General features: G+C 45.2%; 2 protein-coding genes across 2 annotated transcripts in view; both read left to right on the top strand.

Annotated features, from left to right (window-relative positions):
* LOC115102368 (membrane-associated guanylate kinase, WW and PDZ domain-containing protein 2-like) overlaps positions 1-9,531 on the top strand; it is a 46,272-nt gene extending 36,741 nt beyond the window's left edge. Inside the window, 5 exon segments of the mRNA XM_065005442.1 lie at positions 3,096-3,296; positions 3,584-3,660; positions 3,837-3,983; positions 4,089-4,227; positions 5,594-9,531. Of these exon segments, the coding sequence (XP_064861514.1) occupies positions 3,096-3,296; positions 3,584-3,660; positions 3,837-3,983; positions 4,089-4,227; positions 5,594-6,777 (1,748 nt within the window). The 3' untranslated portion in view covers positions 6,778-9,531.
* Positions 9,532-11,331: 1,800 nt separating this feature from the next.
* LOC115102367 (IQ motif and SEC7 domain-containing protein 1-like) overlaps positions 11,332-14,717 on the top strand; it is a 50,408-nt gene continuing 47,022 nt past the window's right edge. The window contains 2 exon segments of the mRNA XM_065005441.1: positions 11,332-12,952; positions 12,955-13,237. Of these exon segments, the coding sequence (XP_064861513.1) occupies positions 12,760-12,952; positions 12,955-13,237 (476 nt within the window). The 5' untranslated portion in view covers positions 11,332-12,759.

Below are 14,717 nucleotides of genomic sequence, written 5' to 3'. Positions count from 1 at the left end.
GGAAGTTAAAGCTTGGTCGCAAATGGGTCTTCCAAATGAACAATGACCCCAAGCATACTTCCAAAGTTGTGGCAAAATGGCTTAAGGACATTACATTTACATTACATTTAAGTCATTTAGCAGACGCTCTTATCCAGAGCGACTTACATCAAGGTCAACGTATTGGAGTGGCCATCACAAAGCCCTGACCTCAATCCCATAGAATATTTGTGGGCAGAACTGAAAAAGCGTGTGCCAGCAAGGAGGCCTACAAACCTGACTCAGTTACACCAGCTTTGTCTGGAGGAATGGGCCAAAATTCACCCAACTTATTGTGGGAAGCTTGTGGAAGGCTACCCAATACTAACTGAGTGTATGTAAACTTCTGACCCACTGGGAATGTGATGAAATAAATTAAATCTGAAATAAATCATTCTCTCTACTATTATTCTGACATTTCACATTCTTAAAATTAAAATGGTGATCCTAACTGACCTAAGACAGGGAAGGTTTACTAGGATTAAATGTCAGGAATTGTGAAAAAATGATTTTAAATGTATTTGGCTGAGGTGTATGTAAACTTCCGACTTCAACTGGACAGCAGGTTTGAGTAACCGGCTGGTAGCCGGCTAGTGATGGCTATTTAACAGTCTAATGGCCTTGAGATAGAAGCTGTTTTTCAGTCTCTCGGTCCCAGCTTTGATGCATCTGTACTGACCTCGCTTTCTGGATGATAGCAGGGTGAACAGACAGTGGTTCGGGTGGTTGATGTCCTTGATGATCTTTTTGGCCTTCCTGTGACATCGGGTGCTGTAGGTGTCCTGGAGGTCAGGCAGTGTGCCCCCGGTGATTTGTTGGGCAGACCGCACCACCCTCTGGAGAGCACTGCAGTTGTGGCAGTCACCGTACCAGGCGGTGGTACAGCCCGACAGGATGCTCTCAATGGTGCATCTGTAAAAGTTTTTTAGGGTTTTAGGGGCCAAGCTGAATTTCTTCAGCCTCCTGAGGTTGAAGAGGTGCTGTTGCCCCTTCTTCACCACGCTGTCTGTATGGGTGGACCATTTCAGATCGTCGGTGATCTGTACGCCGAGGAACTTGAAGCTTTTCACCTTCTCTACTGTGGTCCCGTCGATGTGGATTGGGGCATGCTCTCTCTGTTGTTTCCTGAAGTCCACGATCAGCCTCTTCATTTTGTTGACGTTGAGGGAGTGGTTATTTTCCTGGCATCTCACCTCCTCCCTGTATGCTGTCTCGTCATTGTTGGTAACCAGGCCTACAACTGTTGTGTTGTCTGCAAACTTGATGACTGAGTTGGAGGCATGCGTAGCCATGCATTCATGGGTGAACAGGGAGTACAGAAAGGGGCCGAGCATGCACCCCTGTGGGGCCCATGTGTTGAGGATCAGTGAAGTGGAGGTGTTGTTTCCTACCTTCACTACCTGGGGGTGGCCCGTCAGGAAGTTCAGGACTCAGTTGCACAGGACGGGGTTCAAACCGAGGGCCTCCGAGATTAATGATGAGCTTGGAGGGTACTATGGTGTTGAAGGCTGAGCTGTCGTCAATGAACAGCATTCTTACATAGGTATTCCTCTTGTCCAGATGGGATAGGGCAGTGTGCAGTGCGATGGCGATGCATCGTCTGTGGATCTATTGGGGCGATATGCAAATTGGAGTGGGTCTAGGGTGTCAGGTAAGATCCTTAACTAGCCTCTCAATATCATCCTTAACTAGTCTTTTAGCTGAGTTAGTTTAGGAGATTAATGAATGAAGTCAATGCGTTCCTTTTCTTAATTTCAGTGAATTATTGCGTAATACTTTTTAACAATATTGGTTCATTTTGTAGGGGTGAGATTGCATTTTTCATGGAAACAGACATGACATTGTATAACGATTATCCATTTCCCATGTCAATCCTCAGTTATGATCTAACATGTTTTCAGAGAAGCACACACACGCACGCACGCACGCACGCACGCACGCACGCACGCACGCACGCACGCACGCACGCACACACACACACACACACACACACACACACACACACACACACACAAACGCACACACACACACACACACACACACACACACACACACACACACCATGGACCACCTTAGCTGCAGTCTGTGTCTCTGATGTTGTGCATGACAGTGAGGGTGAGTCAATGCAGTGTGAGTGATGTTGTGTAAACTGAGTTGAGGGAGGTGGGGCTGGGAAATGCTGGACAGTGTTCTTCTCACAGTCAGGGAAAATGTCAAGCAAGCACAAACATCATAGACTGAATAAAGTGTGTGGTTTGGTGTGTGTGTATGAAAGAGAGAGTGTATTTAAATAGGTCAGTATAGACCAGGTTGCTGTCCTTTGCTAATAGTAGGCTAATTATGCAACACATTTCTTGCCTACAGTTTAGAAAAGGACTGCAGTATTGGGATAGCGAAATGGACCGAGGGAATTGTTACATTATGTATAGAGTATAAAAGTCAAGTGTTTGCTTGTCTCTGGTACTAAAAAAGGTTGAAACACACACAGTTAGAAGACATGTCGCACTTGAAAATGTTGTCAAATGAAGAAGGACAAAAACTTGTCCTTGGCGTGTCAGGGGGATGGAGGGATAGGCTGATTGATGGGGAAATGAAGGAGGAGAGGAGAGCTTTGGAGATGGGAAGAGAGAGAGTGCACAGAGTAAGTGCAGTCATTTATTATATAACCCTGCCAAAAACAGCATAGGCTTAATTACAGCTTGTTTTGAGGGATTCTGGCCTGAACCAGGATGATTTAGATCCCCTCTCTCTGTTCCCACGTGTCCCTTTTAGATGACCTCACTCAATAGCTCTTCACTCTACTTAGCAACCAATTCAAACAAAAATACAAGTATTGGTGAGAAACTGGTTAGTGTCAATCTCTCTCTTCAAGTGTTAAAGTTTCTACTGTATCTACAAGTCTCTACTGCAGCATTGTACTTCAACCAATGGTTTGGTGTCTGAGGTTTGAGGAACATGTGCTCTTGTATGATCCTGTATGATACAGGACTAATTAGGGGTTTATGAGATGGTGGAACTGTGGAACTTCACTCTCTCTCTCTCTCTCTCTCTCTCTCTCTCTCTCTCTCTCTCTCCAGCCACCTCGCTCCTCCCTCACCGGTTTGTGACGGTGCGTCGGGGCAGTCCTTCGGCGAGGAGCGGTCAGATCCGACCCGGTGACCGGTTGGAGGCGGTCGATGGGCGTTCTGTGGTGACCCTACCCCACCGGGAGCTCGCCCATATCCTGCGCCGAGCTGGAAACACCCTACGCCTCACCATCATCCCCCGTCCTAGCACATGTGAGTGCAAAGAAACACACCTGTATACACACACATATTTACACACACACACACACACACACACACACACACACACACACACACACACACACACACACACACACACACACACACACACACACACACAGCCTTTACACTCACATTTAAGAAGAAAATAAACTACTCTCCTCCCCATTCTAGTTCACAGGGTCACTAAGATGTCAATGTTCTCTGTGTGTACATGCATCCAGTACCTTTTTACTCTCTGTCTTCATTGACATGCTAACCTCACCCCTCCTCTCTCTCAGACTCATCCAGCCTATCAGAGACCGCAGACTATGACCCCAATTACAGAAGCAGAAAAGGACACAGGTCACGACCCAAGGTGAGGGCCATCCATCCATTATGTGTGTCTGAGTGAGTGTATAATGTCCTCGGTCAGTGTTTCCTTTCCACAGAGACACTCGCACTCGCTTTCACCGTTTCTCTGTCTGTGTATCTTTCTCTTCTCCGGAGACTGATATGCACCTCTCTCTCTCCCTCTCTCTGTTTCGTCTTTAGCATGACTCTAGGTATTACAGTGTGGATCTAGACCGCGGCCCAACAGGTTTTGGGTTCAGTCTGCGGGGGGGGGATGAGTACAACATGAGTCTGTACGTACTGGGACTGATGGAGGGAGGACCTGCCTCACGCAGCCACAAAATACAGGTGAGTGTATTGTTTTAGAATGTCGGACCAACCCAGGGTACCTCTTTAAAGAATGCCGTGTCTAATATTTCCCTGTAAGTTACCTCAGCTGTAACTGTGCTGTAGGTAAGCGATCAGTTGGTGGAGATCAACGGGGACAGCACAGCAGGGATGACCCACAGCTTGGCTGTAGAGCAGATACGCAGGGGAGGACACCGCATACACCTGGTGCTAAAGAAAGGCAACGGATACGTACCCGATTACGGTAAGACACAGAAAAGGACCGGGGGGATAGAAGTTGGAAGCACTGTAAAACCCCAGAGACACTCCTCCCACAGCACAAACTGTCACTCAGTTTCACTTGATTTTAACAGAGCAGGTGGGATGAGGACTGAGGATAAAGTGGCGGTAGACTAGAGAGAATCAAGACATTCAACTGAGCATAAACACTAGAGAATCCTCCTCAAACTGTCAAATGTCTGTTGTTTATCTCTCTGGCCATATTATATCTCTCTTGGCTGTATTATATCTCTCTGGCCATATTATATCTCTCTTGGCTGTATTATATCTCTCTGGCTGTATTATATCTCTCTTGGGTGTCTTGGGTGTATAACCTCTTTCCCTTCTACTAAATTACTAACAATGCTTTTCTTTTTTCTCTTTTTGGGGCTTTCCTTCCTTTTATTATTTCTCTCCTTTTCTTGTGATTCCTTCTTTGAACCCTCCATCTCTCACTCTTACCTTCCCTCTTACCTTCCCTCTTACCTTCCCTCTTACCTTCCCTCTTACCTCCCCACCACGTTTTCCTTTGCTCTCTCTTTATTTCCTGTCTTCTTCCCCTGTTTTATTTTATTCTACATCTTACTCTTCTTCTTTGCTCTTCCTCCGTTCCTCTTCTCTCCCTGTCAGTGGAGCTGTCCAGTCTGTCTCTATGTATGACCAACTCCAAGCTAGGCGAGCCTTGCTTCTATGTCATCGGCCGGACAGAGAACACGCGGTTGGTAATCGTTCCTGTTAGTCCTCCATTTACTTGTCTCCTTACATTCCTCTCCTCCTCAATCCCTATCTTGTCTCTACTGTTGTCTTTACTGTTGTCTTTAATGTTGTCTCTATTGTTCTCATTGTTGAAAATACCTTGTGTCATTGTGAGACCATGATCATCCACATGCTGAAATGTTGAGACAGGGGTATAACTAATGACTCAAGCCTTAGTTTTAACCCCCAAAAAATGCCAGTTAAGTCAATGAGAACAATATCCCTTGGTTGAATTGATTTGTGTCCAACCTTGCCACTAGAATCTTCTAAGTGTTGCTCAATGCAAAAGAGAGCTAGTGATCTCTACGCTTCAACAATGCAGGAGACATTTGCATGAGAGCACACAATGTTGATATACTGTAATGGTTATAACGCAGGGTTACCTGGAGGTCAGGGAAGTAGCAGCTGTTGAGACAACACAACCTGCACAAATACAGCTACAGATTCTTACAAGGATTCCCTGTGAACTCTGGAGTTCCTCTACAGTGGTTATGTAACATCATCTGCTTCTCTAACTCTCCTTATTCTCTTCTCCACCTATTCAATGTGTTCTCTCTCTTCCCTGCTTCCTGGGTTCCTCCCTGTGTGTTCATCAGGCCGTGAGCGCAGAGTCACCTCCCCCTTCCTCCCACTGCAGCACCCCGAGGAGCAGAGTGTGGCTGCAGTAGACCTGGCCCGCCGGGCGAGCCGCAGCTACAGGTCCAAGGTGAAGAAGCGGGGGAGGTCTTCGAAAGGGAGAGAAAAGAAGAAGAAAGGAAGCAGGTCAGGGAGAGGCAGAAGCAGCAGCTCAGAGGGAGAGGAAGGAGCAGGGGAAGTGAGACACAGCCCTGATTCAGACCCTGGTCCTGAGAGAGAGGAGGAGGAGGAGGACAGTGAGACAGGAGGCAGCGGCCTGAGAGAGAGGACTCAGGTGAGAGGGAGGGATAGGAGGAGGAAGAACAGGAACAAGGGAGGCTCTCACAGTTTACCCAGAAATGCCCTGAGGAAACGTAACAACGATAACATACACATAGAGGCAGAGAGGGGGGATGAGAGAGGGAGGGAGAGAGAGAGGAGGAGAGAGAGAAAAAGGAAAAGCAGGAGTGAGGAGAGGGTCAGGAAGAGGGAGAACAGTGGGAAAACAGAGGAAGAGGAGGAGGTGAAGGAAAGAGAGGAGAAGAAGGATATGGAGGAAGAAGAGGTGGAAGAGGAGGAAGAAGATGTAGAGGAGGTAGATGCTTATCTCCCCATTACTAACAAAAGGCTGCCCAGGCCCAAGCAAGACTGGGAGGAAGAGGATGTGGAAGAGAGGGAGAGGAAAAGGAGAGAATGGGACATGGAAAGAGAAAGGGAGTTGGAGAGTGAGAGATTGAGGGACAGAGAGTGGGAGAGAGAGGATGGGAGGTTGAGGGAGATAAAGTGGGAGAGGAAGAGGATAAATGATGAGGAAAGAGAAAGGTCTCAGTCCCTGAACAACCTGCTCTCCTTGGAGTCTCGTGTGGCCTCTCCACTACAGAGAGATCCCTTCTCCTTCCTAACTCCCTCCTCTGAGCTGGAGCATGCAGAGTCAGTAACCAGCCACTCAGATGGCAGTGTGTATGCTGCCAGTGTCTCTGGCCTCTCGCTGGCCCTCACAGAGGGGTCTGTTCTGGGGACCCCGGCCCTGCTGCTCCCAGGCCCCTGGCTCAAACCCAGCCAACAGAGGATCACTGAGGTCATACAGGAGAACAGGCTTGCAGGAGAACCGAGAAAAAGAGGGAGGGGAAGGGGAAGAGGAGTCATGGAAGAATCGGGAATATAGAGAGCAAAGCAAAAGTATACATGCTGTTTGAGGAAACGGTTATCATATCAAGGGTTCATGATCAAGAAGAGTACCAAACTGTATCCCCTCTTTTTAAACTATACTCAACACAGTTGGTTTTATTGTGACGCTTTTGATATGTCATATTATTTAGTGATATTCTTTGTGCCTTTTGACAGCTGGTTTCTGACTGATGTTACTGTTGACAATGTCCACTTGTAAATATTTGAAGATGTTCCAGTGGAACAGAAATCAGTTTCTCTCCTCTCCTCTGTGGAAATCCCCTAGTCCTCCTTCTGAATACAGCACCTTTCTCTGCTCTCCTCTGTGGAAATCCCCTAGTCCTCCTTCTGAATACAGCACCTTTCTCTGCTCTCCTCTGTGGAAATCCCCTAGTCCTCCTTCTGAATACAGCACCTTTCTCTGCTCTCCTTCAGGAGTTGCAATAGAATTGTCCTCCTGCAGTTGTTAGGAACTGGGATGGTCGTTCTCTCTGTAGTGACACGTGCCAGTGTACTTAAGTATTGGAGTTTCAGTTCCCTTCCACTGTAGATAGAGAGACAGCATAATACCTCATGATACTGAGCAATAATATGCAACACACCCAGGCTACACTTTGCCCAGGGAATGTGAAGGGAAGGGGTGGTATTGTATGGTACCTGCGACTCCTTCTACTGTCCATCCAACTGTTCTGACATAGATGCTGTTCTGTGTGTTCATTTGATTGTGATGACTTTCAGAGGACCGTGTCTTTGACAGCCAGTTTGTGCTGTGTGTGCAATCTGTATACTGTCTAAATATTTGTATTAAATACATATCTCAATGCTATTGTATATACAATATTTAATGGAGCCCTGATTCACATTGTTGGTACTGTGAAATATAATAATACATAGAGACGATAAAGGCTACTGACAACATTTTAATCCATATTATAGACTTGTGATTTCATGTTATTGAAATGAATGTTGTGATATTGGTTAAGTATCAGGGGTAAACCCTTCTATCAAACAAATCTTACCAAAGTCATACAGCATGAATACATATTTATATTGTCAAAATGTTATTTCCTGTAAGTAAGAACAGAGCCACTCTCCATTCTACAGTAGTGCCGTGCCCTCTTCAGTAGTGGTGGGGAGTTGACTCCGAAAGAGTTGATTCCTTGACCACAGAGAGTCAGAGTCGACTCTTAAAATCCCAACAGGGTCTGACTCCAGCAGATACCTTATCACGCCACTGACGCTGTGAGACATGCGAGATGAGACAGGAGGTCGAAGGGTGCCAGATAGGATTGTATGTTACCGCCACCAACAGCATGGGTACACACCAACAGTGTGTGTGTGGTGTCTCTCTTGTTGTGATGATGTGTTTTGTCCTATATTTTTATTTGATTTTGTATTTTTAATCCCAGGATGTCTTTTTCCTTTTGGTAGGCCGTCATTGTAAATAAGAATTTGTTCTTAACTGACTTGCCTAGTTAAATAAAGGTTCAAAACAATTTAAAAAATACTAGCTAGCTGCACAAGCAACCGTGGTTAACACTACTCCCTGAACCAGAGCTAGTGTTCCCAGACGGAACGGCGTCAGCGCACATCAACAGCAGCCGGATGCTTCAAAACATCATAGAGTCGTTCAGAAAGATGTGCCGTGGGAACTAGGCTGGTGTTGGCTACTGGTTAAGCCTAGAATATTTTGGTAATTAGATAGTGTCAAATGGCTCCATATGCATTGCTAATAAATCACCCAGTTCAGCGCACACACTCTGACAATGCAGCTGTAGCTAATTTGAGCAGATTTTGAAGTGTTTTGTCAAATTGAAGTTGGGAGTCGAGAAAGAGTCGACTCCAACCGCTCTGATAGCAGGAGTCGGAGTCGGATTCAACTCCCAAAATCCCGGAGTCGTTCACCACTACTCTTAACTTGCAGTTGCCTTGGTAACCAAACCCATACTGAACCATTAAGCTGGCTCATACTGTGTATGTGGCATTTGGATAATGAATGAGTAGTGGGTGTGTCGTTATAGTCCCCTGTCATGACTAAAATGATCAAACATCTACGTATTTTTCCTGTCTATTGATCTTCAGTAAAAACAGCCAACGACTCCTGACATTGAGTTATCTGAATAAATAAAGGACAAGATATTAAATCAATCTGTCATTGCTTTGCCAAACAATTGGCAGACAGTTGTAAGCCAGTTATGGGAGTTAGGGCCCAAATATGATATTTTTGTACAGATGTATTTTTTAAATCCCCAGGTATTGAGATATATAAGCGATAAACCAATATATATTAAGTTAAAGGACTGAACTAAATACAGGAAGACACATATTGCTTTCAATTGACATTCTATTCAAGACATTTGGAGATGGCGCTGTATGTATTGAATTATCTGACCCACCGAAACAGTGTTGTGAGGGAAGCAACTGAGTATGTATAAATTATGATGTTGTCTAATTTTAGATACAGTTTTTACATTCTTTTTCTCATGCCAATGGAAAAAAAGCAGAGGTGTCACATCACAACTGTCACAGCACGTCTCCAGTGTTAACCAGAATATGAATCAATTATTACACATCAGCACATGACTACCGAACCAGTCCAGTTAAGCTCCATTTTTTTATTGAGACTGTTGTTGTTACTGTTGTAAACTTGTTTTTCAATGCTTCATTTTTTCATTTTCCTAAAGAAGATAATAGCCAATAAATTGTTAACAAACTTAAAATAAACTGCTAATAAAATATTTATATTACGTCACATCATTTTCTCATCTATTTTGACAATACTTGTGTGAGTATGAGATGAGGTTCATTGAGAATATGTTTTCTACTTAAAGCAGTAGATGGCAGTAAAATGTGGTACAGTGCGGAGGGTGAGGGTGGAAATGCATCTAAAAAAAATGTGTACGTGTGTGTGCGTGTGTGTACATGTGTGTACGTGCGTGTGTGTACGTGCGTGTGTGTACGTGTGTGTGTGTGCGTGTGTGTACATGTGTGTACATGTGTGTACGTTGTGTGCGCGTGTGTACGTGTGTGTGCGTGCGTGTGTTTTCATCCATCTTATCTTTGGTATCACTGGAGGGCAGTGCTTCAGAGCACATAAGGACCCTCTTCTCCTCTACCCTGTACTGATGTTGACAGCCATCAAATCAACATCTCCAAAATCACCACTGAGTCAGAGTTGGGACTCACGGAGGCTTGCAAACAAACGAGAGATAAAAACAAGTAGCAGAAGAGAGCTGGAAAGGAAGATGGCAGAGAGAGACAGTATATGGCAGTGAATAAAGGAGAGAAATTGGAATGAGAGATGTACAGCAGGAGTGAAAGGGGGAGAGAGGTGGTGTCTGAATAGCTTCAGTGTTAGCATGGCAGATGGAGATGGAGTATGTATGGGAATGTTTAGATGCGCCTGGAAAGAGAATGTATGAGAGGGAGAGTAGGAACCGGGCACACAGGGTGTGTGTGTGTGTGTGTGTGTGTGTGTGTGTGTGTGTGTGTGTGTGTGGCAGATGTATGAGTATCAGGAGAGGGCAAATGGCTGATCTTTTAGTAACACATGAATGATTTACCAGGCTCTGTGGAAGAGCAGGGATTTCACATCTCTCCATGTACTCTCTTATCTAATATCAGGCTTTTTACTATTAGTGTACAACAAATTGCCTCACCTTTAACACAATCACGCCCACATGTATACATACTCTCTCCCCTCTCTCTCTCTCTCTCTCTCTCTCTCTCTCTCTCCATGTCTTTCTCCCACATACACATACACACACAGTTATTGTGACATGAGCAATTACACAAAGACCTTTACAAACTTTGTACCGGAAAATGGCAGTTATTTAATCCTCTATTACGAAAAATATTGTGGCACAGAGGCCCTTTAGTGGGCTATTTTGGTTATATTCTGACGCATCATTGAAGTAGTGAAGTGTCATTAGGCTTACTCTGAAGAAAACGCACATAAGGGAGCCACGAGAGGATGCAAAAGCCTATTACCAATAGTAACATATTACTGTAGGCCTATGCTGGTAATGACTAGGTTCTGCTCAGCATAGCGGTTTGCAATTAAAGTTATTGATAGCGCAGAAAGCCAGCGCCCTCTGGATTTTCTCCAGCTGAGTCATGTGCGAAATGAATCGGCTTTAGGAAATTACTTTAACTTCCCTTCACTGTGGAGATTTTGGGGAATGTTTACAAAGAATAGAATTTACATCAAACCAGTAATCTGTATAGCCATAATGCCTCAAAACCAATAAGAAAAACAGTTCAACAATTGGAATTAAAGCCATTGATGAATGCATATCATATGCACATAACGATTTCGTTCAATTGATCATTGCAGACCATATTTCAATCAAAACGTTTTTAGAAACATATACATTTTAAGGTGCGGATGCTCTACCCTACATTTGTCAATCGCCTATAATGTGCATCAAACATTGCGCGTCGGCACAAGAGCGCCCCTGAGACCCACGCGCGCTCATAGCCTACAGTTCACAGATTTGCCAGGAGTCCATCTCTTCGCATATCTCTACCACCACTGGTGTGAAGTTACTGCGACTGTTACCATAGTGGATTACAGATGGGTAAAACATTGAAAATAGTTTGATAAATGCACTTTATTTATTTGTATCACATGGGATTTTAGAAAGTGCGCAGCGGATTGTTTTATTGGTTTTCCCTGAAACGTCGGGAACAGAACACGGGCAAGTGGAAACTCCTTATACATATCAAGTATGTGTATTGAAGACGTGTGGAATATTTTACAGAGAAATTGAACTGTCTATAAAGATTTTTAAAAAGACTCGAGTTCGAGTAGGCAACTCTTCGTCATGGGCGCGTGAGGTGAAGCTACACGGTGCGGTGATCTACGAGGGACACTCGGGCAAAATCTATAGCCTAAACCATCCTCGGGCTTTTAGGTGTGGTCTGTACAGGGCAGGGGTGAATACTTGGACCTCTAACTATGAAATGAATCAGTCTTCCAACGTCTTCATTTAGGCTTTTCCAAAGACACATCTAGTTATGGGTTGAGGAGGATGAGGTGGAGACTGCAGGGATAGTCTATGTGGGAGGGAACATGGAATGTTTTCTATTATATAATCTTTGACAAAACTGCTTATTAGTGGGAGAACATAACAAGCCAATTTCCCTGACCCCGTTTTCCCTCCCCTTTTCATCGGGGGAGACAGAAAACTTTTTGTGACCATTAATCATTTTGGGGAGAATCGACCTGTTTTCAGACAAATTGGCTGTTGAAATGATAACACATCTTGACTGAAGTTGACAAGGAGAACACTGGGCTCTATGGCAAGAGTCACTGGTGTGTATTATTTTTTATTTCACTGATCTTGTATTACACAGTAACCCCCTCTGTCTGCCTCTCCACAGGAGAGGGGAATATTGAATTACCAAGATGGCTAATGTGCATTTATTGTTTCAGATTTCAACTATACCTCTCTGTCTCTTTTTTCTCTGCCTTGATCCGTCTCTCTTTTTTATTGTTTGATTTTGGTTGATCATTTGGAATGACACCTGATGCCCAAGGTCCTGGATTTCCATCTTCCATCATCCTTCAAGATGCTGAACCTAAAGACACTAAGCCTTCAGCTAACCACACTCAGTTGTACCCCTTACTTTGTTTTCGCCTTTGCACTGTTCTCTTGGTGAAGCCACCTTTTGTGGACGTAGAACAATTGCAACCAACCCCAATCTTGCTTTGAGATACTGTGATATGTAATCGTCCGAGAAACTGTCGACACATTGTTGTGTCCCTTGCCGTCTCTGAATCTCTGAAAGGCTTTTTTGCGTAAAGTGGAAAGGGACAAAAACAATCCCCAAGTTAATTTTCCTCCAGCCCCCCTGTCCGTCCTCCCCTCTCCCCCCCACTCATCAGGGCTGGTGGGGGGGTGGGATCTGGAGCTCCAGGGTCGTAACGGTGGAGGTGGTGTTACCCTGGAGCCTCCTTGTAGCAAAGCCTCCCATCATGGAGACCAGTCCAGAGAGCCCCAACCGGGCCGTGGAGTACCTCCTGGAGCTCAACAACATCATCGAGAGCCAGGCCAAGCTCATGGAGACCCAGCGGCGGCGCATCGAGGAGCTGGAAGGTCAGCTGGACCGAGTCAGCCAGGAGAACCAGGACCTGAGACTGGAGAAACCCACTCCTCCACGAGCCCCGGAGCTCCCGAACAGAACCACAGCAACACCAACCACAGAGCAGAGCAGCCCCTCTCCCTGCCCATCCACCCTGGCAGCAGTAGTGGAGGTAGTGGCAGCACCCCCAGCCCCGTCACCGCCCCACCCCCTGTGGTGGTACCCCCTGCGGGGCCGAGCCGGGAGAGACGTGCCCACACCAGGCTGGCCCGGGGCATGTCCTGTGGCTCGAACCCAGCCGAGCGGGAGCAGCAGGAGAGACTGGACCACACAGACAGCTCTGACACCAACAGCTCCACCATCCGCAGAAAGTGGGTTCTGTTTCTGTTTCTCTTTTGTATAATTCCCATGTTTCCCCCCAGTGCATTCTTTCCACAACCCACTGAAGCATGGGTTGCTTGATGGATATGGTGTTATGATTTTATTCCCTGACTGAGGAAAACATTGTCACTAATTGTCACTGTTCCTTGATGGTAGTCTCTGAGCATCAGCTGGATGTTACCAACATGCCCAAATTATTCATGCCCAATATGCCCCCTGTGGCGGATCTTACTTAATCTGGCTTAAAAGGAGTTGGCATACTGTTCATTTAATTGTGATCAGACAAACAAACAGCTCTGCTACAGTTATATAACTCTTCTGTATTCCTCAGTGAGTGACATCACCACTGAGTAAAAGTGAAGGGATATTTGCATCCAGATCACATTAGTTTGAAGGGAAGTGATGTGCTCACTGGAACCACACTGTCTCAAATAGGTGTAGCTGTGTTCAAGGGGTGAGTGTCTGACATACCGAGGACTAGAGGATGACTACATATTGATGAAGCTGCTTGGAGCTTTGCTTTGTGGATCCTGTGTGTACTCAGGGGGTCAGAGTTTCATTTTACACAGGCTGACCGTTGCTGTAACACCTTCTACCTGAGTTTTAGTTCAGCCAGTGCAATGTATAGTCAGTGCATTGTGTGTTCTGGTCAATGCAGTGACTTGCGTGTTTGTGTGTGTGCCTCTTTCTGTGGGAGTTCCATTTTATGAGTGTGCTGATTCTGTTACCGGGGTTGTGAGATCTGTGTGAAGGAGTGATTTCTTTATGCTTTATGTGTAGGAGTGGGATGTGTAATGTGCAGAGGAAGACTGTGTGTGTGTGTGTGTGTGTGTGTGTGTGTGTGTGTGTGTGTGTGTGTGTGTGTGTGTGTGTGTGTGTGTGTGTGTGTGTGTGTGTGTGTGTGTGTGTGTGTGTGTGCGCGCACGTGTGTGCTCGTATGTGTGTGTGTGTGGAGAAACCATATGAAATGATTATGCTTTGCTCAGTGCCTTTGTCCTTCAAAATCATAAAATTATAGCTTGACGCCCACGTCTGCTCAGTAATGCACTTTCCTTTAGGTTCGTTTCTGAGTGAGAGGTCAGGCCTTATTGGCCATGAATCTCTAGCTAGAGGTCAGGCTAAAGTGAAGGTCTGGAAACACACTTCTGTGGCAAACAATCTAAGCCTCTTTTCAGTTTTACTTCCACACACAGATAATAATATTTGGTCTAATATGTTCATGTACTAGGCATATTATAGACAGATCCCTGTAAAAATACTATTGTATACTACCATATGACCTTATCTAGCAATATTGTTTTGAAGACATAATAACATCACCAAATCATATGAATCATATCACATTATTTCTCATTTTGCGCTGGACTACGACTTGATTCCCTCCTTTTGACTTCATCTTCATTTATTTGTTCTCATTAATTGGTTCGCAGTCCCTCATCAGATAGATTCAGACTCTTGACTAGACCAAAT

The sequence above is a fragment of the Oncorhynchus nerka genome, linkage group LG20, assembly GCF_034236695.1.
Source record: "Oncorhynchus nerka isolate Pitt River linkage group LG20, Oner_Uvic_2.0, whole genome shotgun sequence".
Taxonomy (NCBI): domain Eukaryota; kingdom Metazoa; phylum Chordata; class Actinopteri; order Salmoniformes; family Salmonidae; genus Oncorhynchus; species Oncorhynchus nerka.
Note: the sequence above shows the minus strand (reverse complement) of the source record. Positions and strands in the feature narration are given on the sequence as shown.